This window comes from Odontesthes bonariensis, chromosome 23 (genome assembly GCF_027942865.1).
Source record: "Odontesthes bonariensis isolate fOdoBon6 chromosome 23, fOdoBon6.hap1, whole genome shotgun sequence".
Classification (NCBI taxonomy): Eukaryota; Metazoa; Chordata; class Actinopteri; order Atheriniformes; family Atherinopsidae; genus Odontesthes; species Odontesthes bonariensis.
The window spans coordinates 10,225,204-10,242,787 of record NC_134528.1 but is presented as its reverse complement, the minus strand read 5'-3'; the positions used below and the strand labels follow the sequence as shown (position 1 = coordinate 10,242,787).

General features: G+C 40.8%; 1 protein-coding gene across 1 annotated transcript in view; it reads left to right on the top strand.

Moving 5' to 3' along the window:
* The window catches only part of dusp3a (dual specificity phosphatase 3a), a 41,640-nt gene extending 26,392 nt beyond the window's left edge, over window positions 1-15,248 (top strand). The window contains exons 3-4 of the mRNA XM_075457371.1: window positions 4,236-4,468; window positions 10,815-15,248. Of these exons, the coding sequence (XP_075313486.1) occupies window positions 4,236-4,468; window positions 10,815-11,044 (463 nt within the window). The 3' untranslated portion in view covers window positions 11,045-15,248. The remainder of the gene's footprint in view (window positions 1-4,235; window positions 4,469-10,814) is intronic.
* Window positions 15,249-17,584: the final 2,336 nt, after the last annotated feature.

Sequence of the window (17,584 nt, the reverse complement as noted above, 5' to 3'; positions counted from 1 at the left end):
TCCAGCCAACATGCACTGCTTTAGGATCATCTATATCAGGCCAGCGCTGTGCAGTGTGGCTTCAGCTCAAATGCACCTGGAGAGTAGATGTCACACGTATGCGGGTTCCAAAATTAAATATCGATAGATAAGCGACACCAGCCTGAGATTTCACTGTTGAGAAATGGGCAGCCACAGAAATTTGGAATTCACGGTGATATTTATTCCAGATCAAATATAAAAGACAGTACACTGGAAAAAATGCCCCTCCAAAAATAAGTGAGAAAAACAACAAATACAAGACGTTTTGCTTGAAATAAGCAAAAAATCTGCCAATGGAACTAGTGAAAATCGGCTTGTCAAGATCTCTTGAAATAAGATGTGATATTTGGGACTTTTGAGTTAAAAGTGATCTTGAAATTAGCTTAAAAACCTCTTCAAATGTAAAAAAAAAAAAAGCTTGTTTTATATGATATGTGACTCAAAATAATTTGTTTTCAAGACTTTTTCATTTAACAAGATATTCCAGATGTATTGTCTTCAAACAAGTCCCTATATCTGGCTGAAATAGTACTTGTTAGGCAGTTGTGTCTTATATTAAGTGTAATGAGATATTTTGACTAGAAATGAGACAAATATACTTGGTAAGACTTTGATTTTTTTTCCAGTGTAGACTAAAACCAAATAAGCAGTAGGCTAAAAAAAAAACAATAAAATGCGCCGATCAGAAATAATAAAAAGCTATAGGTTAAAACCATTAAAATTAGGGGTGGGTATTGGCAAAGAAGTCACGATTCGATTCGAATCACGATTCACATGCCACGATGCGATTCTATCACGATGCATCACGATACTTGAATTATTGCGATGCATCGCGATGCATTGCGATATTTTCACTGAACATACTTAAAAAAAAAAAATACAGCCATTACCAGTGGCTGACTGGCTGTGTATGATCTGGATAGTGTCTTCAATTGATACATAACTCAAAGCAAATCAATTCATAACTGTATTTATTGAAACAACTTTTGGAGGTATTGCCATTAAAACAAATATTACTGGACACAAATAGTACTATTACTGGACACACTCATCACAAAAAGTGATTAAGTTTTATAAAACTTAAAATAACAAAATAGGGATGATCAGTACAGACAAAAAAAGTGCATAGGCTTTATAAAACTATTAAAAAAATATATATATATATATATATTGCAAACATCCCTTGCAGCGAAATGCATCAATTACACGTGTCCTATCATTAAAGGCATAAAAAAAAAAATATATATATATATTTTTTTAAATAATCGATACTTGGCGTCCAGAATCGATGCAGTAGATCGCGAAAATTAGAATCGCGATGCATCGTCATGACAATTATTTTGCACACCCCTAATTAAAATATCAAATAAAAGAGGATAAAAAAAGGTAAGAGGCTAAAAAAATAAAGTGCTGCAGTCAACGGCCCAAGGAGTCTTCAAATGGGCTTCAAGGTCCAGTCCGCAAACATCCGCCAAGTGGCCGGGCCCGCCACTACACCTCAAAGGACAGAGAGGAGTACTAAGTTCCCAGCAACGATAAAAAAGACAAATACATTGAACATTTAAGAGAGGGAGGAAGTACTTTCCTTGACCAACTTAACACCGGCCATTGTGATAAGTCCTTGGCTGTGTTCGAAACAGCATACTTCTCCTACTACTCCTACGACTCATACTGACTTTTTTCCTGGATGCATACTAGATTCGCCGAAATGTTGTGTATGCATCATGAGGTTACTACTCATACTCAAACTCCCCAAGATGCAACGTAACGTGACGTCGCCGATCGTCATTTCCTGTCAAGACGTCAGTTTCAAGCTAGCTACAACGAGGGTAGGTTCATTTCCTGTTTTCAAGACAAAAGCACCAATTGTATTGTACCCTATGATAAAAGGCAACGGGTATTTTATTTTGTGAAAATAACCGGAAGTGCGTTGCTCACTGCGGCTAGCTTTAGCAGCGCCGAATTCGTGGGAACAAAAATTGTAAATAGCCGGTATTTTGTCAGGTTTTCAACACGTTGGGGATCTAAACGACTACTTTCTCGCCTGAAAATGTTTCAAATGTTGCTAAAGTTTACAGAGTTCAGAGCTTAAGTGAAATCAGCTTCAGGCCGGCTGATTTCGGCTCGGGCAGGAGCGAGATGCATTGTGGGTAAACGCTCTGCATACTGTCTGATCGATGAGTATGCAGTATGTGGTTTCGAACATAGCCCTTGTCCTCGCCACCTCGCCGCCGTCCTGGGATAAAATCCCTCATCACCACCGTTCACCTCCCCAAGCCAGTGAGACGGGGCGAGGGTGTGGTCAGATAAATTGCTTTCAGCTCAGTGAAGAAAAGTCCAGCATTAAAATGTCAATTGCATGCAAAACGTCCACCACACATCGTGCAACACAATCTCCACAAAACAATCTTCAGGTCACAGATAAAATAACACTCTAAAATACATCCTATATAAAAACACAATAAAAAGCGTTGATCTACCAGTTGACATAGACGGATGCGTGCGTTAACAGTCGAGACAATTTAGTCTGTCGACCACTGCAAGGCGTAAAGACTGGTCCCAACACCGTTATCCCATTTCTCAATTTCTACAACCTTTATGCCTTCTTCTAGTCCTAATTGTTCGTCTCTGGCCGTGAAACATACGTGAGGTCATGCAGGGATCCTGCTCTGCTGTCAGCGTAAATTGTTCACATTTTTTGAGCACGATGACTGTTAGAGGAGGATTTCCCCACCAGGTTAAATACCAGACTCACAGCAAAGGGCTTGTGTATTTCAAGCATGTAAGCATGGAGCTTTCCCCCTTCCTTGCTTCTACCGGTCACCTTTTTATTGTCTCTTGTGTGCCCGTTGTGTTGATTTCTGAAGATGTGCTCAACAAACGCCGGATATATGAGGGAGCTGTGAAAAGCCCACAGATGCGTCGTAAAAAAGGAAGGATATTCTCAGCCTTATTCCTCCCACCAGCGATGCGAGTGCAGGAGGTAAAGAGGCATTAAAGCGGCATTAAATTACACATGATGTGGCAAAGCCTGACTGTGTATTTATGTTTGCTTTGACTTAACTTTAAAGGATACGCAGGTGCATCCTCACTTCCTCCATCCTCTATCTTTAGGAAGCGTTTCAGGAAGTGAGATTGTTTTCAAAATATTTAGCTGCGATTGATTTTTGTGTCGCGGGCCGGAGGACAGAAGAGAGAGGAGACGAGGAGACTAATTACACAAAAGGACACGAGTCATTTATAGAGCTGGCTTTGTTGAAAAGGACAGTTGAGTAAAGAGGCTCTTCCTCGTGCTGATGCGTAAGAATGTTCAACAACCCCAGATAAAATCTGCACAATGTTTCACGTAAATGAAGCCGCCGCTCACCGTCCCAGTGAGCCGGGAAGGTGAAACACCAAAATATATTTGTTTAGAAAACCTATTTATAATGGATCACTTGGCCTTAAAAATGAACTCCAGTTAATTATAGAAACAGATGTGTGTGTGTGTGTGAAATTAAGGCTGAAAAGAATGATTAATTGAGCTAAAATGCCAAACATTCTCTCATTGCAGCTTTTCTGTCTTATAGCAACGAATAAAAGATGCAAATAAAGATCTAACTGAAGATATCTGGCACATCGTAACAGGCAAAGTGCAAATGTTACGCAGCTTTTATGTGGGTATGCTGAGCTACGAACATGTAGCTTCTGTTTTAAACTCACGAGAGACGCTGCTTTCTCTTTCATTTATTTGGTTAAATCATTTAATAAACAATCAGCCGGTTTGTGAATTGAGAAAAACGTGCATGGAGGGACTTGAAGCTGCTGATAGGCTTGGCAGTTTGGGATTTCCTGCTTGTTTGAGCATTATGCAGAGCTGCATCCACGACTCCCTGCAGATACTCACTATCACTTTGTATCCAGAAATGTGATATTTCTGCATCGTTGTTGTCAGTGAAATGTGCTGACGTCCTCCTTTTCCTCGTGTGTTTGTATTAGAGCTGTTATTTGTCTCGGATTCGCAGTTCTGCTGCATTGTTTTGTGCCGTAAGAAAGCAAAGAAGTTTTATATTACCCCCCCCAAACAGAAGCACTGTGGGTTTGGAGAGAAAAAGCATCCCGTTTGGCTCCTTAAGGTCCGCAGCAGGCTTCTTACAGGCATCAGCGACCCACTAAGTGATTTATTTTGATGTATTTTTCAGTCGTAATCTTCTATCCCCCCCTCTCGTACTCAGGTTTGTTGCCCAGAACACGATGCGTCTGCAGAAACTTGGAGTGACGCACATCCTGAACGTGGCGGAGGGAACCTCCTTCATGCACGTCAACACGAGCGTGGAGTTCTACACCGGCACGGGCATCACGTACCACGGCATCCAGGCCAACGATACGGCAAAGTTCAACCTCAGTGCCTTCTTTGAGGAGGGGGCTGATTTTATCGATAAAGCACTAGCACACAATAACAACAAAGGTGGGTTTGTTTTGTTTGTTTTTTATCCTCATCTAGAGCTGCCTTCATGGTTAGTCTGTAAACATTAAAAATGAGCTGAACCAGGACTTTTTCTGCTGTGAACTCTCAGAGAATCATCATCTGACTTCAGCCCGGTTTTCACACCAGTCAGAAAACCCACTGACACCCACCAACATCTGGCTTTTGGGTCCTGCTTCAATTAATTCAATTAACCCTCCGGGGACCCTTTTTAGACACTTTTTAAGTTTGTTAATCCAAAATATCATGTCATAAATGATATTGCTAATATTGGATGTGTCAGGCGGGGTGGGTGGCAGGACACGGATGCGGACTCAGAGATGTAAAAAGGAAAACTGGGTTTATTATTAACTTAAGACAAAACAAAAGGCGCTGCTGAGCCAGATAACAAGACTTAAACTGTGAAATCAAAACATGAACAGGACCATGACAAAAACAAAACAAAACACTTAACTTTAGCTTTGTGGCTTCGTGGCATGAAGGGGTGAAAATCAAGGAAAAGATCTCACAAAAAGACATGGGAACCTGGAAACTAAATCGGGAACTGGGAGTGATAGGTGACTGAGTGCAGCTGGGGACAATGACAAACAGGTGACATGAGTGAAACTAATGAGCAAACAGAAACTGTGGGGAAGACAATGGTAAACTAAATACAAGACATGAACTCAAAAACCGAGACATAAAACAACCTAAAACATGGGGAAAATCTCATGGGCGTGACAGGATGTCATACAGCTTCATGTCAAAAGAGGCGAACTATCCCTTTAACTTGACATCAATGAGGCTTTTGCGTTGGTTGTTATCGTTCCCTCAAGTGTCTGAATGATGCAAGGCCTACTTTTCTGAATTGGTCATCAAATTTATGGGTTTCTTTATGTAAAGAGATGGCTTTTTCTTACAGTTTGACCCTCAGTCAGTGGAAAATAGACCAATGATGGAGCAGCAAATATGTATTAATGTGGGTATAGCCAAAATGACTGATATTTAACACTGTTTGATACAAAAAACAAACTTTTTTATTGGTTCCAAATGCACAGAAACTCTAACAAAACCCTTCAAATGTAGAGAATATCAAAGGGCAGCGTGGTGTTTGTCTGGCTTCAGAAGTTTGAGACATGAAAACAAGCTCTCCTCTCCTGCTGCTCGTCTAACAGACGTGTCTTAATAACGCCCTCTCTTCATCACTATGGATCTCAAAATGAAGATCATCAGACTAAATCGGACACACTCCTGAGCCCTGCTCCATATTACGTTATCAGATCGAGTCCCTGTGTTGCACCCTTGCAGTAGATATTAGCTGAATTAAACCGGTGCTGGGACACTTTTTAGGTTGTGTTGGAGAACAAAAACAAGTACTGCAGTAGGAGCTCATAAAAAAAAGAAGCAAAATGCCAGAATCACCAGGGAGCTGAGTCTTATATTTGCTACAGCTACTAGGTCAGGTGTGCTTCCTTCTAACAAATATTTTCTAACTGCAGATTTTCTGGAGGGAAGTGGCAAATATCATTTCAAAGGTTCTGTCTTTCAATATCAATGTATCATTCCTGACTCTCTATCTTGGAAATATTCCAGATGGATTGAGTAAAGCTGATAATTACCTTCTTAGGGTCTTGTTGGCAGCAAGTAAAAAAGCCATCACAAAATGTTGGCTCCAGAAAAATGCCCCCACTACAGATACTTTTGTTGATAGTATAAAACAAACTGCATGTCCTGGAGCAAATGACTTACTCAATCCGACTCCAGAAATGGCTTATTTGGGCAATGAGTGAGACTGTTTTAACGTGTTGTGTATGATATTCTGACTTTCGAAAATACTGACCACCCCCGGACCTTGAAAGTGTAATTGTTCAATGTTTTGTACTATAAATAAAGAGTTTAAAAAAAGAAAGCAGAACTGAAGAAACATTTAATCCCAGGAGGCTGCAGCCGTCCTCCATCCCAACATCTCTTCCCAAAGCTGCGACGAAATTTAGTCCCCACATGTGAAGGATGTTCAATTAGTGTGCTGAACCCTCACGTCCAGGATTTATTGTCATCTTTGACACACGAAGGCACCTTAATACCCAGGCAGTGTGACAAAACGTGCACCATCACTGATAAATCACCGGTAAGGAGCTACAGTCGGGGCGAGCAGCGGAGGGAAGGGGATGAAAGATTGACGAGCAGAAGAAGGTGTTTGATCTCTGCTTTGTGTCTGGTGTTGCTGCAGCTCGACATCGCAAACACTCTGCGCAACATCATCTGTGGCATTTTGTGACTCGGCTGTGAGCTCTGAAAAGGTCACGGCCGGGATTTTAATGAGGAGCTGCACTGATGCATTGTTCCTACGAAAGACAGGGGGGCTGCAGTGTGTTAAGTGCTCTTATTTACAAGCTGGCTCCTTTAAAGTAATCGGCGATAACTAAAACTTAAATCTGCCAGTGGCTGAAAGGTTCAGCACGCTTGAAGCAAAGCTGTAATAAGCAGCTTATTTTAAGTTGCGACATCATGTCTGCACTGTACTTTCATCTTAAAGGTAACAGCAGAGATATGGACCATAAAGTCAGAGATGTAAAAAGGAAAACTGGGTTTATTATCAACTTAAGACAAAACAAAAGGCGCGGCTGAGCCGGATAACATGACTAAACTGTGGAATAAATACATGAACATGACTATGACTGAGAAAAAACAAAGAACTTGACTTGACATAATATACTTAACTTGGCGTGGCATGAATGATACTGATGTGTAGGATCTGGGAAACACAATGAGGAAACCTGGAAACTAAATAGGGAACTGGGACTGTGTTCGAAACCGTATACTTCTCCTACTACTCCCACTACTCATACTAACTTTTTGAGTTAGTATGCGAGTTTGAGTAATTGAGAAGTTCCCGGATGCATACTAGGAGTACTAAGTTCCCAGCAACAATAAAAAGGACAAATACATTGAACATTTAAGAGAGGGAGGAAGTACTGTCCTTGACCAACTTAACACCGGCCATTGTGATAAGTCCTTGGCTGTGTTCGAAACAGCATACTTCTCCTACTACTCCTACGACTCGTACTGACTTTTTTCCCGGATGCATACTAGATTCGCCGAAATGTTGGGTATGCATCATGAGGTTACTACTCATACTAAAACTACCCAAGATGCAACGTAATGTGACGTCGCCGATCGTCATTTCCTGTCAAAACGGCAGTTTCAAGCTAGCTACAACGAGGGTAGGTTCATTTCCGGTTTTCAAAACAAAAGCACCAATTGTATCGTAATGGCTTTCCCTGTGATAAAAGGCAACGGGTATTTTATTCTGTGAAAATAACCAGAAGTGCGCTGCTCACTGCGGCTAGCTTTAGTAGCGCCGAATTCGTGGGAACAAAATTGTAAATAGCCGGTATTTTGTCAGGTTTTCAACACGTTGGCGATCTAAACGACTACTTTCTCACCTGAAAATGTTTCAAATGTTGCTAAAGTTTACAGAGTTTAGAGCTTAAGCGAAATCAGCTTCAGGCCGGCTGATTTCGGCTCGGGCAGGAACGAAATGCATTGTGGGAAAACGCTCTGCATACTGTCTGATCGATCAGTATGCAAGTATGTAGTATTTAGTATGTAGTATGTAGTCTGTAGTATGCGGTTTCGAACACAGCCTGGGAGTGATAGGTGACTGAGTGCAGCTGGTGACAATAACAAACAGGTGATGTGAGTGACAACTAATGAGCTAACATAAATCAAATCAAATCAAATCAAATTTATTTGTATAGCACATTTCGTGTACAAACAGTTCAAAGTGCTTTACATAAAATAAAAGCATTGCAGCAGGGAGTGCAAGAAGCATTAAAAATACATAAAATAATATAAAGAGAGCAAATAAAATCATTTAAATGAATTTAAAATCAAGCAACAGTCTAGATAAGTTAAAAGATATTTCATGCATAGACACATGAGAAAAGAAATGTTTTTAACCTGGATTTTAAAATTTCTACATTTGGTGAAACTTTAATCTCCACTGGCAGTTTGTTCCACTTGTTTGCAGCAGAACAGCTAAATGCTGCTTCTCCATGTTTAGTCTGGACTCTGGACTGGACCAGCTGACCTGAGTCCTTGGATCTAAGAGCTCTGCTGGGTTTATATTCTCTGAACATATCACAGATAAACTGTGGGGAAGACAATGGTAAACTAAATACAAGACATGGCTAAAACATGAAATTAAAAAACCAAAACATAAACAACCTAAAACATGATAAAACTAAACAGGAACTAAAAACATGGCACAAAACCCCATGGACGTGACGGTAATATCTATTCTGAATGCACAATCGAGCATTAAAGTGGATGTAGCCACAGTAAGTGGATGGAAAAAAGAGGAGAAAGAGGGAGAAATACGAATAAAGCTGTGAGCCAAAGATCCTGCGTGTCTAACAAGAGGATTCATTGGACTCAACATTGAGCCACGGCAGGCTGGGTGATTAGGTATTGAAGAGGTTGTGTCATTGGCAGAGGTTCGTTCTTAGTCGATGTATAGATATATATATTTGGAGGGAAGGATAGTAGATGTTGGGGATAAACTAGGAGAGGGACACAGAGGTGTTAGGTTTCAAAGAAAGTGCAGAATCTGCAGTTCTGACCTGAGCCCGGCTCGTCGGCTACTCTGAAATCCCTCCTGGGGGTTTTCAGCTTGCTGTAATGAGCGTGTAAATTAAACAGGGAAGCATCAGGATACACAGGAATTACGGTGATCATGTTGTCTACCACACGCAGACACACACTTTTATTCTGCTTTGTGTGGGTGTGGCTAGGCTGTAGCATGTGTGTGTGCAGTGAGGGGGGCTGACTTTGCCGAGTCTGCAGCAGAGGTCAGGTCCTTTATTTGCATCTCCTGGCAGAGAAGCTGCTTCGCTCAGCATCTTTAGGCACAACATATGTTTTCTTTATTAATTTGTTTCCTCTTTCTGGCCTCGGTTTTCTTCCACCTCGCTGCTTTTGTTCCTCAGCAGAGGAGCATAAAACTGCCACGATAAAGAAGTTGCTCGTTTTAAATATGAACTCTGATGCTTCAGATGGATGGTTCCCAATGTCCCCAACCTGTCTGCAGGAAACAGTCCAATAGTCATTTCTTAGAGGTTGGACGTAAGGTTGGGACTGAGATAGAAAGGTGTAATTACAAAGTTATCTGGTACTTCAGCACCATGGACTCATCAATACACACTTTTAGGTTACCGATGGGTCATAAATTCTAACTTACATAATCTTCAGTCTGATAAATGATCAATAAATCAGGTAGACTCAGACTATGATGAATTTAAATAACCTCCTGCCCCTACATTCTGTCTCAGAGGGTAGGGCAACACAGAGGGTAGGGCAACATTGTTGGGTTGCATTCCTCTCATTCCTCATCCGATGATTTCATCATTGTAGCAGCTAGCAGAGGGATCTTATCTTTGTTTGCTAGTGCTATGATTACAAGCACAATCAAGGTCCTAACAGCATGAATGTTGCTATGATTGTCTTATTATATCGCTCTAAATTCAATACGCTGCAGCCATTTCTGTGCAGTACTCAGAAATCCATCCCAAGCTAACATTTTGGCAGTGACATCTAATCTCTAAGATTGCCGCCTTTCATGTGGGGGATCGGGGTTTCGAATCCTGACCCCCTTGCATGAAAGGTTTTACCTCCAGTAGGGGTCCTTAGGCAAGAACCCCTTACGCTCCCTGCCTACCTGGGATATGAGTGTAAGTTGCTTTGGATAAAAGCTTCTGCCAAATGCATAAACAACATATATATACAACAATAAAAATCTGGTTCTAACTTGGTCTTAAAATTGGGTGACTGCAACCTCAGGCAAACAGCAGATTACAGATTACACAGAGTCTTATATTTAACATAAACTAAGCCAAAACAGAGAAGCAGTGAATGACGAATCAAGTTAAAAGAACCACATTGTAGCAGGTGCCCAGGTCCTGTGGCTGCAGAACAAGCCCAGATCATCAGCCCTCCACCACCGTGCTTGACAGCTGGTGTGAGGTGTTTGTGCTGAAATGCTGTGTTTGGTTGACCCAAAACCCAAATACAGGTATGTTGTATTATTTTGTCATACAGAGCAAACAACCACAGCTACGTTTTCAACCAGAAAAACAAAATCTTTCTGTGAATTATAAGTGTTCTTGGTGACATTTTCCTATAAAACACAGATATTGCGTTTTGTCCTCATCTAGTTGCTCATGCAATCCTTTCTGCTTAAACCTAGAACACTTACCGTATATTGTTGTAACGCCATCTAACGTTGGGGGTACTTTACTGTGGAGCCAGCCTAACACCAATGGCTCTCGTCTTGTTCTTTGTCTTCCAGGTAAGGTGTACGTACACTGCAGAGAAGGCTACAGCCGCTCCCCTACCATGGTTGTTGCCTACCTCATGCTGCGCCATAAAATGGACGCCCGGCTGGCGATGGCCACTGTGCGAAATAAGAGAGAAATCGGTCCCAATGACGGCTTCCTTCGCCAACTGTGCCAACTAAACGAGAAGCTGGCAAAGGAAGGCAAGCTGAATGGGGAGGTGGGCAAACTAAAGTCCAAATAAAAGCAGGACGGGTGCAAATATCGAGGGACCCTCTGCCCTGTCTCCTCCCGCCTTTCACAGGCTTTAGCTGCTCTGGGAGGCCGACCCCACCCTGACCCAACCAGCACCCATTCAACACATCGGGGGTATTCTGAAACATACATGCAATTATCTGCATACTTAACTATTCCTCATGTGCACACACACACTTGTTTTCTTTCTAATAGTCCACAGAAGTCACTGTCCTTAAGAGTGTGATCTCCAATACCAACAACCTCACGCCCGGCCTCATGTCTCTTTTTATAACTCTACACCGTGCAGATTTTTTGCTGCACATCTGTATGGCGAGCTCTAAATTTGAGCTCAGCTACTTAAAGCATTCCTTCAAGGTCCCGCCACGAGTTAAGAAGGTGAAACTTGTCCCCTGTTTTTAAAAACTTCCTTCCAGATTTGTATGAAATAGAAGATTATAGCACAATCATTCCATAGTTTTCCACTGCCGGAATGTCAGTGACGTCGCCGCCAACAGGAGTGCTCCATGAATTCCAAGCAAGCTCCTAAATATTCTATGGAAAATCCCAAACATTCCATGAAAACTGAAAAAGACGCCCAGATTCAGCCCTTAAAATACTCATTTCTTCCCCCTCCTGCCTGTCGGGGCAGATGTTTAATGCACAAACAAACTTCTCACACTCTAACGCATCCAAATGCAAGCTGTAGGTCCGTGTAGCTGTTCAGGCCTCTAGTTTGACAACGGCAGCGGTGACGGAAACATTAAGAACAACGAGGGGTTGAGCTAATTATAAATAATGAGCTGCGTGGGTTGCAGCCGCATTTAGCTTCTGGATCGGATCGTGAGCCCAGTTAGACTTCACAGCAGGTAATCTGAGGGGAATACCGTATCAGATGTCCTCTTTTTTAGAAACAAGGAAAAGTTTCTTCTGCAATTACAAATGAGCTGATTTGCAGTGTTTAGTTTCTTGACCAGATCCATTTCCTAATGTGGTTTAGTTCAGGCTTGATGCATAAACTAAATTCAAACACAATCTGCAGCTTCGGCTTGGGAGTTAGAGGTCAAACTTGTATACGTTCAGGCCTGTAAATGATCCCTGTGATGATTTAAGAAAGCACACAGTGACGTGAACTGATAAAATGGTTCATACTTACAATTCGATTCCAAAGCTATCCTTTAGAATCGGTCATTTTCACTTATTTTAATCCTAAAATTCACTTTTTATTTAGGCCCTGTGGTGCTTTTGATCCATCTCGACTGCTAAGTGTTTCTGTCCAGAACTGCAAAAACTGAAACATTTAAATGAAACCAACATATGATGTTTCCTCTTAAAAGGACGTCTTTCTTACACGTTGGTCCCTAATTATCCTAATAAGATAATATGACTTGTTTTTAAGTTTTGATGAACACTGACGAGCATAAAACTGACAAAATGTTATATATATCGCTTTTAACAAGACAAATGTACTTGTTTCTTGTCTGGTTGATCTAATTTTAAGATATCTGGGGGAGGTATCTTTAAAAAGTTTGAATTATGTCATATTTCAGGTAAAATATACCCCATTATTATGACTCTGTATCAAACAAAGACCCACCGTAATGTTAGCTGGCAGTACACAACTGTTGAGCCTCGGAGTCAGATGGAGTTAATTGTAATATTTCTGATGAAATGATATTGTAACAACATTTAAAAAAACATAAATTTGAGGATTTGATGGTTTTTAATGTGTTTTTAATACCTGTGTTTACAAAAAAAAGGAAAGGCTCCACAACACCTTCAGGGACATTATTATGTCATGAGAACCACCAATTTCCACATCTGGCTCCAGCAGATGCAAACATCCACTTCAGTTTCGGGTTGAAATTGAAATTGGTAGCTCGCAGAGGTGTGCTGTCATGGTTTAATAAGTTAAAAGTCAAGAAAAACTCTTGCAAACCGTCTCAGTTTATAGCCCATACTGACGTTTCAACCCCCCGGGCCTTTGTCAAACACAAAGATCTTACACAGATGACACTGTCTTGAGTGACTTCTGGACTAAAACATTTCTTTCTGAGTTTTTAAAATGGTCCGTTTTGTTCAGGAGAAGGCAGACATCGGGTGATGGATGGATGAACGGCACCACAGCACTATATTCCTCCAATCCAATTTTATTTATAAAGCACTTTATAACAACCTCAGTTGACCAAAGTGCTGTACAGAAAACTAAAAACAAAAAAATAAAAGAAAAAAATACAAGAATAGATTAAAAGATACAACAGTGATATAATTTAAAACAAGAATAATAATAATAAAATAAAAAAATTATTCATTCAACATCTCACATCGTGTCGAAAGCCAAGGTGAAGAGATGTGTTTTAAGATGGGATTTAAAAACAGACAGAGAGGAAGCCTGTCTGACGTGGAGAGGCAGATTGTTCGACAGTTTAGGAGCTGCCACAGCAAATATATCCTATATGTATATTTGAAATATTGGCGAACTTTGCCTTTAATATGCTTTGTTACAGTTCTGTTGGTCAGCTCAAACTTAGTCACAACTTCAGATTAGTGTCAACAAAAGGCCAAAATGGAGTCAAAATAATACGCATGAGAGCGTGCTCATCAGTTAAAGAGAATTTGTTTTCGTGTTCAAACGGGGGGACGTCAAAAGCAGATCTTAAACTAGAGGCCTTTAGTCTCAAACTAGAGAGCTACGCCGCCTGCTTACAACAGAAAGTTCCAGTCATCACGCCAGAGAGTCGTCCACTGCCAATTCCCTGACAGCCATTCAGCCAGGATCCAGTCCCACTGTTTCATCAACACAGTTTGTCAGGTCCACGCACGTCACCCCTCGTCCCACTCCTGAATGTGTGTGTCAAACAGATCGTCACACACACACACACACACACACACACACACACACACACACACACACACACACACACATTTTTAGGCTTTTTGGTTTGTATGCACTACAAGCATTGCAATATATGTCAATACACTATCAGATATATAGAATGTAATCACATTTAGTATAACCAACCAGGCCGTACGTTTACATATAACGACTTCAGTTCAATAGTACATTTTTATCGATTGCCGTATTTAACATAATAAAGTCAGATTTGTTTGAGGAAGGACAGGGATGGAGTGTTTTTCATATCTCCTCCAGACGTTTTTCAGAGTGTGAGAAAGTCAGCTCAGCCTCAGCGGCTCACACTCCAGATTGTATATTTCTCCAGAACTAAAACTCTGAGGCATGCTGGTGTGAATCAAGATTAAAACTCGGTTGTCTCACCTCATTAAAGGCACTATTTATTCCTCCTTTGATATATCTGTATACATTTGAATATATATATGTATACCGTATATACATATTTACGTGTTGACATATATGAATGTACGAGCAATGTGTCTATAACGTGTAGGTATCAGTGTCAGTGTGTCCCTGAATATCATGTTATATTTGTGAGTAGCTCCTCCATTCTTTCTGTTTTCACAGTGAACTACATGTGCATTAATACTCAGATATGATGTGCATGTAAAAATGTTCTGTGTGATTGTGATATTTTGTATCACAGTTGTGCAAAACCAGCTTATGAAAGCCGTTTTTTTTTTTGTTTGTTTCCCAGCTGAGACCCCATGCACTCATCGTGTTTTCTGGTGTTTTTGCACAGGTTTAAGTTCCTGTCGTAATTAATTCACGAAGTACAACAAGATGCAGGTGGCAGCATAAGATGCACACGGATTATCCTGCATTTAAACTTACTGCAGACATACAGCATGCACTCATCCCATCACCTGTTTGAATGTTACTTTAAAAACATCTTGGATGTTTTCTGTTTGGAACCATCTGAGATCTGAGGTGATCCCGATGCCACGCTTTGCATTTCAGTGTGTTGTTTCTGGTAAATTACCTTGTGACTCACTGAGTGCTTTCACTCATTGGCTGCTCTAATCCAGAGCAGATTTATTAGCCAGTTTGTCTGTGCAGGAATAAGCAGGCTGTTGAGCATGTTGGGACTGAAGGGCCCCGTCTGTACGAGCTGTTTCTGCAGGAGCTTAAACATCCTCTCCAGAAGCAACACAAACTAAAGGTGGCTTCCACTGTTCAAACCTTCTCCATTTACAGTAGATGGACAGAAGTGACAGCAACCATCTTAGCTCCTGCAGATTATTCTGCTCCCACAGATCCACCACCAGAGGTGGGTAGAGTAGCCAAAAATTGTACTCAAGTAAAAATAAAAAGTAGTCATCCAAATAATTACTTGAGTAAGAGTAAAAAAGTGCTTGGTGAAAAAACTACTCAAGTACTGAGTAACTGTTGAGTAACGTCTGATTTATTTGTTAACACAAGCATTCAATCAGACAGACAAAAATACAAAATAATCATCTTTAGGCAAATTAGAGTTCATCCAATCGATAAAATAAATTAAAATTAATAAATTAATTACAAAATAGCTTAAATTAAAATAATCCAGGTAAATTCAAGTACTTCAATAAAAAATAAAAGAGCCTTAGGAAATGTTTAAAACATATGTAACCTAAAAAACAAACATTCACCTATCCATGGGGAAAACTAATTTAGGAAACTTAGCGCTACATGTTTCCTCAAGTTTGATGCTGAGTTTCTGCTGAAATGTGCGTTTGTTTTGGTTGACACAGAAGACACATAATGTAGCTGCTGTTTCTCACTCTTTGTAAGGTAAACATGCTTTCAGTATGAGGCCTCGTCTGTGTCTTCGTTTCCCACCGTTGATTCTGACATTTTTCATCTGTTTCTTTCTTTGTTTGCTACGACTGTAAACTGTAAAGCTAACCCGTCCCGCCGCTGAGATTGAGTACGGTCACGTGACCAGACTGCACGGCTACGTCTGATTGGTGGAACACAGTCAGGTGGTAGAGCCTTTGGCGGAAGTCTCTCTCTCTGTCAGAATAAAACATTAAAATGAGGCGTACGCGGGGGGATAAAAATAATGAGGCGTAGAATACCAAAGAGGTAAGAAGAAAAGTAACCAGCTCATTGTAGCCTAATGTAGCGGAGTAAGAGGACAATTTCTGCTGCACACATCTACTCAAGGAAAAGTAAAAAGTATAGTGATTTAAAACTACTTCTAGAAGTATAATGTTTTCAAAAACTTACTCAAGTAAATGTAACTCGTTACTACCCACCTCTGTCCACCACATGAATAAATGAATTTGATATTCTGCCCATCTCACGCAGCTGGTGTGGAAGCTTTAGTCCGTTAACATGGGAATCTAAATAAAATCAGCACGTTCCAGGTGCGAGGAACTTATTCTGCCTTTCAAACTGACATTATAACATGAAACTACGGCTTCTTGAGTAAAAAACTATCTGCCTCAGGAGCTCAGCAAGAGTTGGGCAGTCAGCACCTTTGGTAGAACTACTGATGTTTAAAGGTAAAAGCATTTTAACAGGACAGGGCCCATTTTTATTTTTATTTGTCACTTTATCACTCTCGAAACAATTGAGGAATATGCTGAAGTTTTATTTTACACGTCCAAAAGCAGGTCTTCTATATTGACATGGCAGAATATTTGTGTCTACTTAAAAGAACCTTAAGTTTAAGCGGATATGTTGGTGTAAACGACCTCCTTCAGACTGAAGCTAAAATCAGTTCCCAGAAGCCTAAAACATTTAAGCATGACCTTTTTTTTGTGTCTCGTTGCTGCTTTTTCCCCCTAAAATGTCCTGTAACCCATCCGGGAGGACAGAAAGGACAGGGATAAGAGAGCAGCTGATGTTATGGTGGGTGTGCACATGATTAAAAGACAGACAGACTGGCTAATAAACAGTTTATTGCTGCAGCCGTCACAAATTTGTAAGCGTGGAGATGCCATGTTGGACTTTGAGGTCATGACTTCCAGCTTTGGGGCGCCGTTCCAGCTGATTTTTTTCCTGCCAGGAACTCAGACATTTTGACATCCGAGTTCAAATGGAACGCAGCATCAGAGCTGCAGATGTTGGAAAGTAACACCGGGCTGTATTCTGCTTGCAGGGTGTTGGTTTTATAGATCATTTTATTTGACTTTTTGAACTATCATTCAAGTGATATCTGAACCTGAGCATCGTATCTCGCTTACAATGCTTTGTTTTCTGAAATTTTATTGAAAAATAACTGAGAAAATACTCTTCTGATCAATAAATAAAAAGAACAACGGCATCCCGAGTCCTGGAAGTGTAAATTAAAGCATCCAGAGGAGCCATTTTAAAGGCCTCTTATCTCGTAAAATCCATTATTTAGATTCCCAAACATCCTCTGAAATGTACAAGTGCTGCTGTGGCCTCTGACTCATTATTGGCCTGGAGGAAAAGCCAGATAAGGTAATATTCTCCAAGGGAGTTAAAGCCGAGTTCAGAGTCTGGTGAGTGAGAACACGAGTGCAGACGTAATGTCGGTCGTGGCTCGTGCACAAGCTGTTCCGGTCGGCTCTGACCCCCGTCGCTTGGATCCGAGCTGATCTTTAAAGCTGCTCGTTTCAATTTTTGTACAAACACTTCCTCCTCTCGTCGAAGATGAATCGGACGCAGGAAGTCAAACCTAGGACC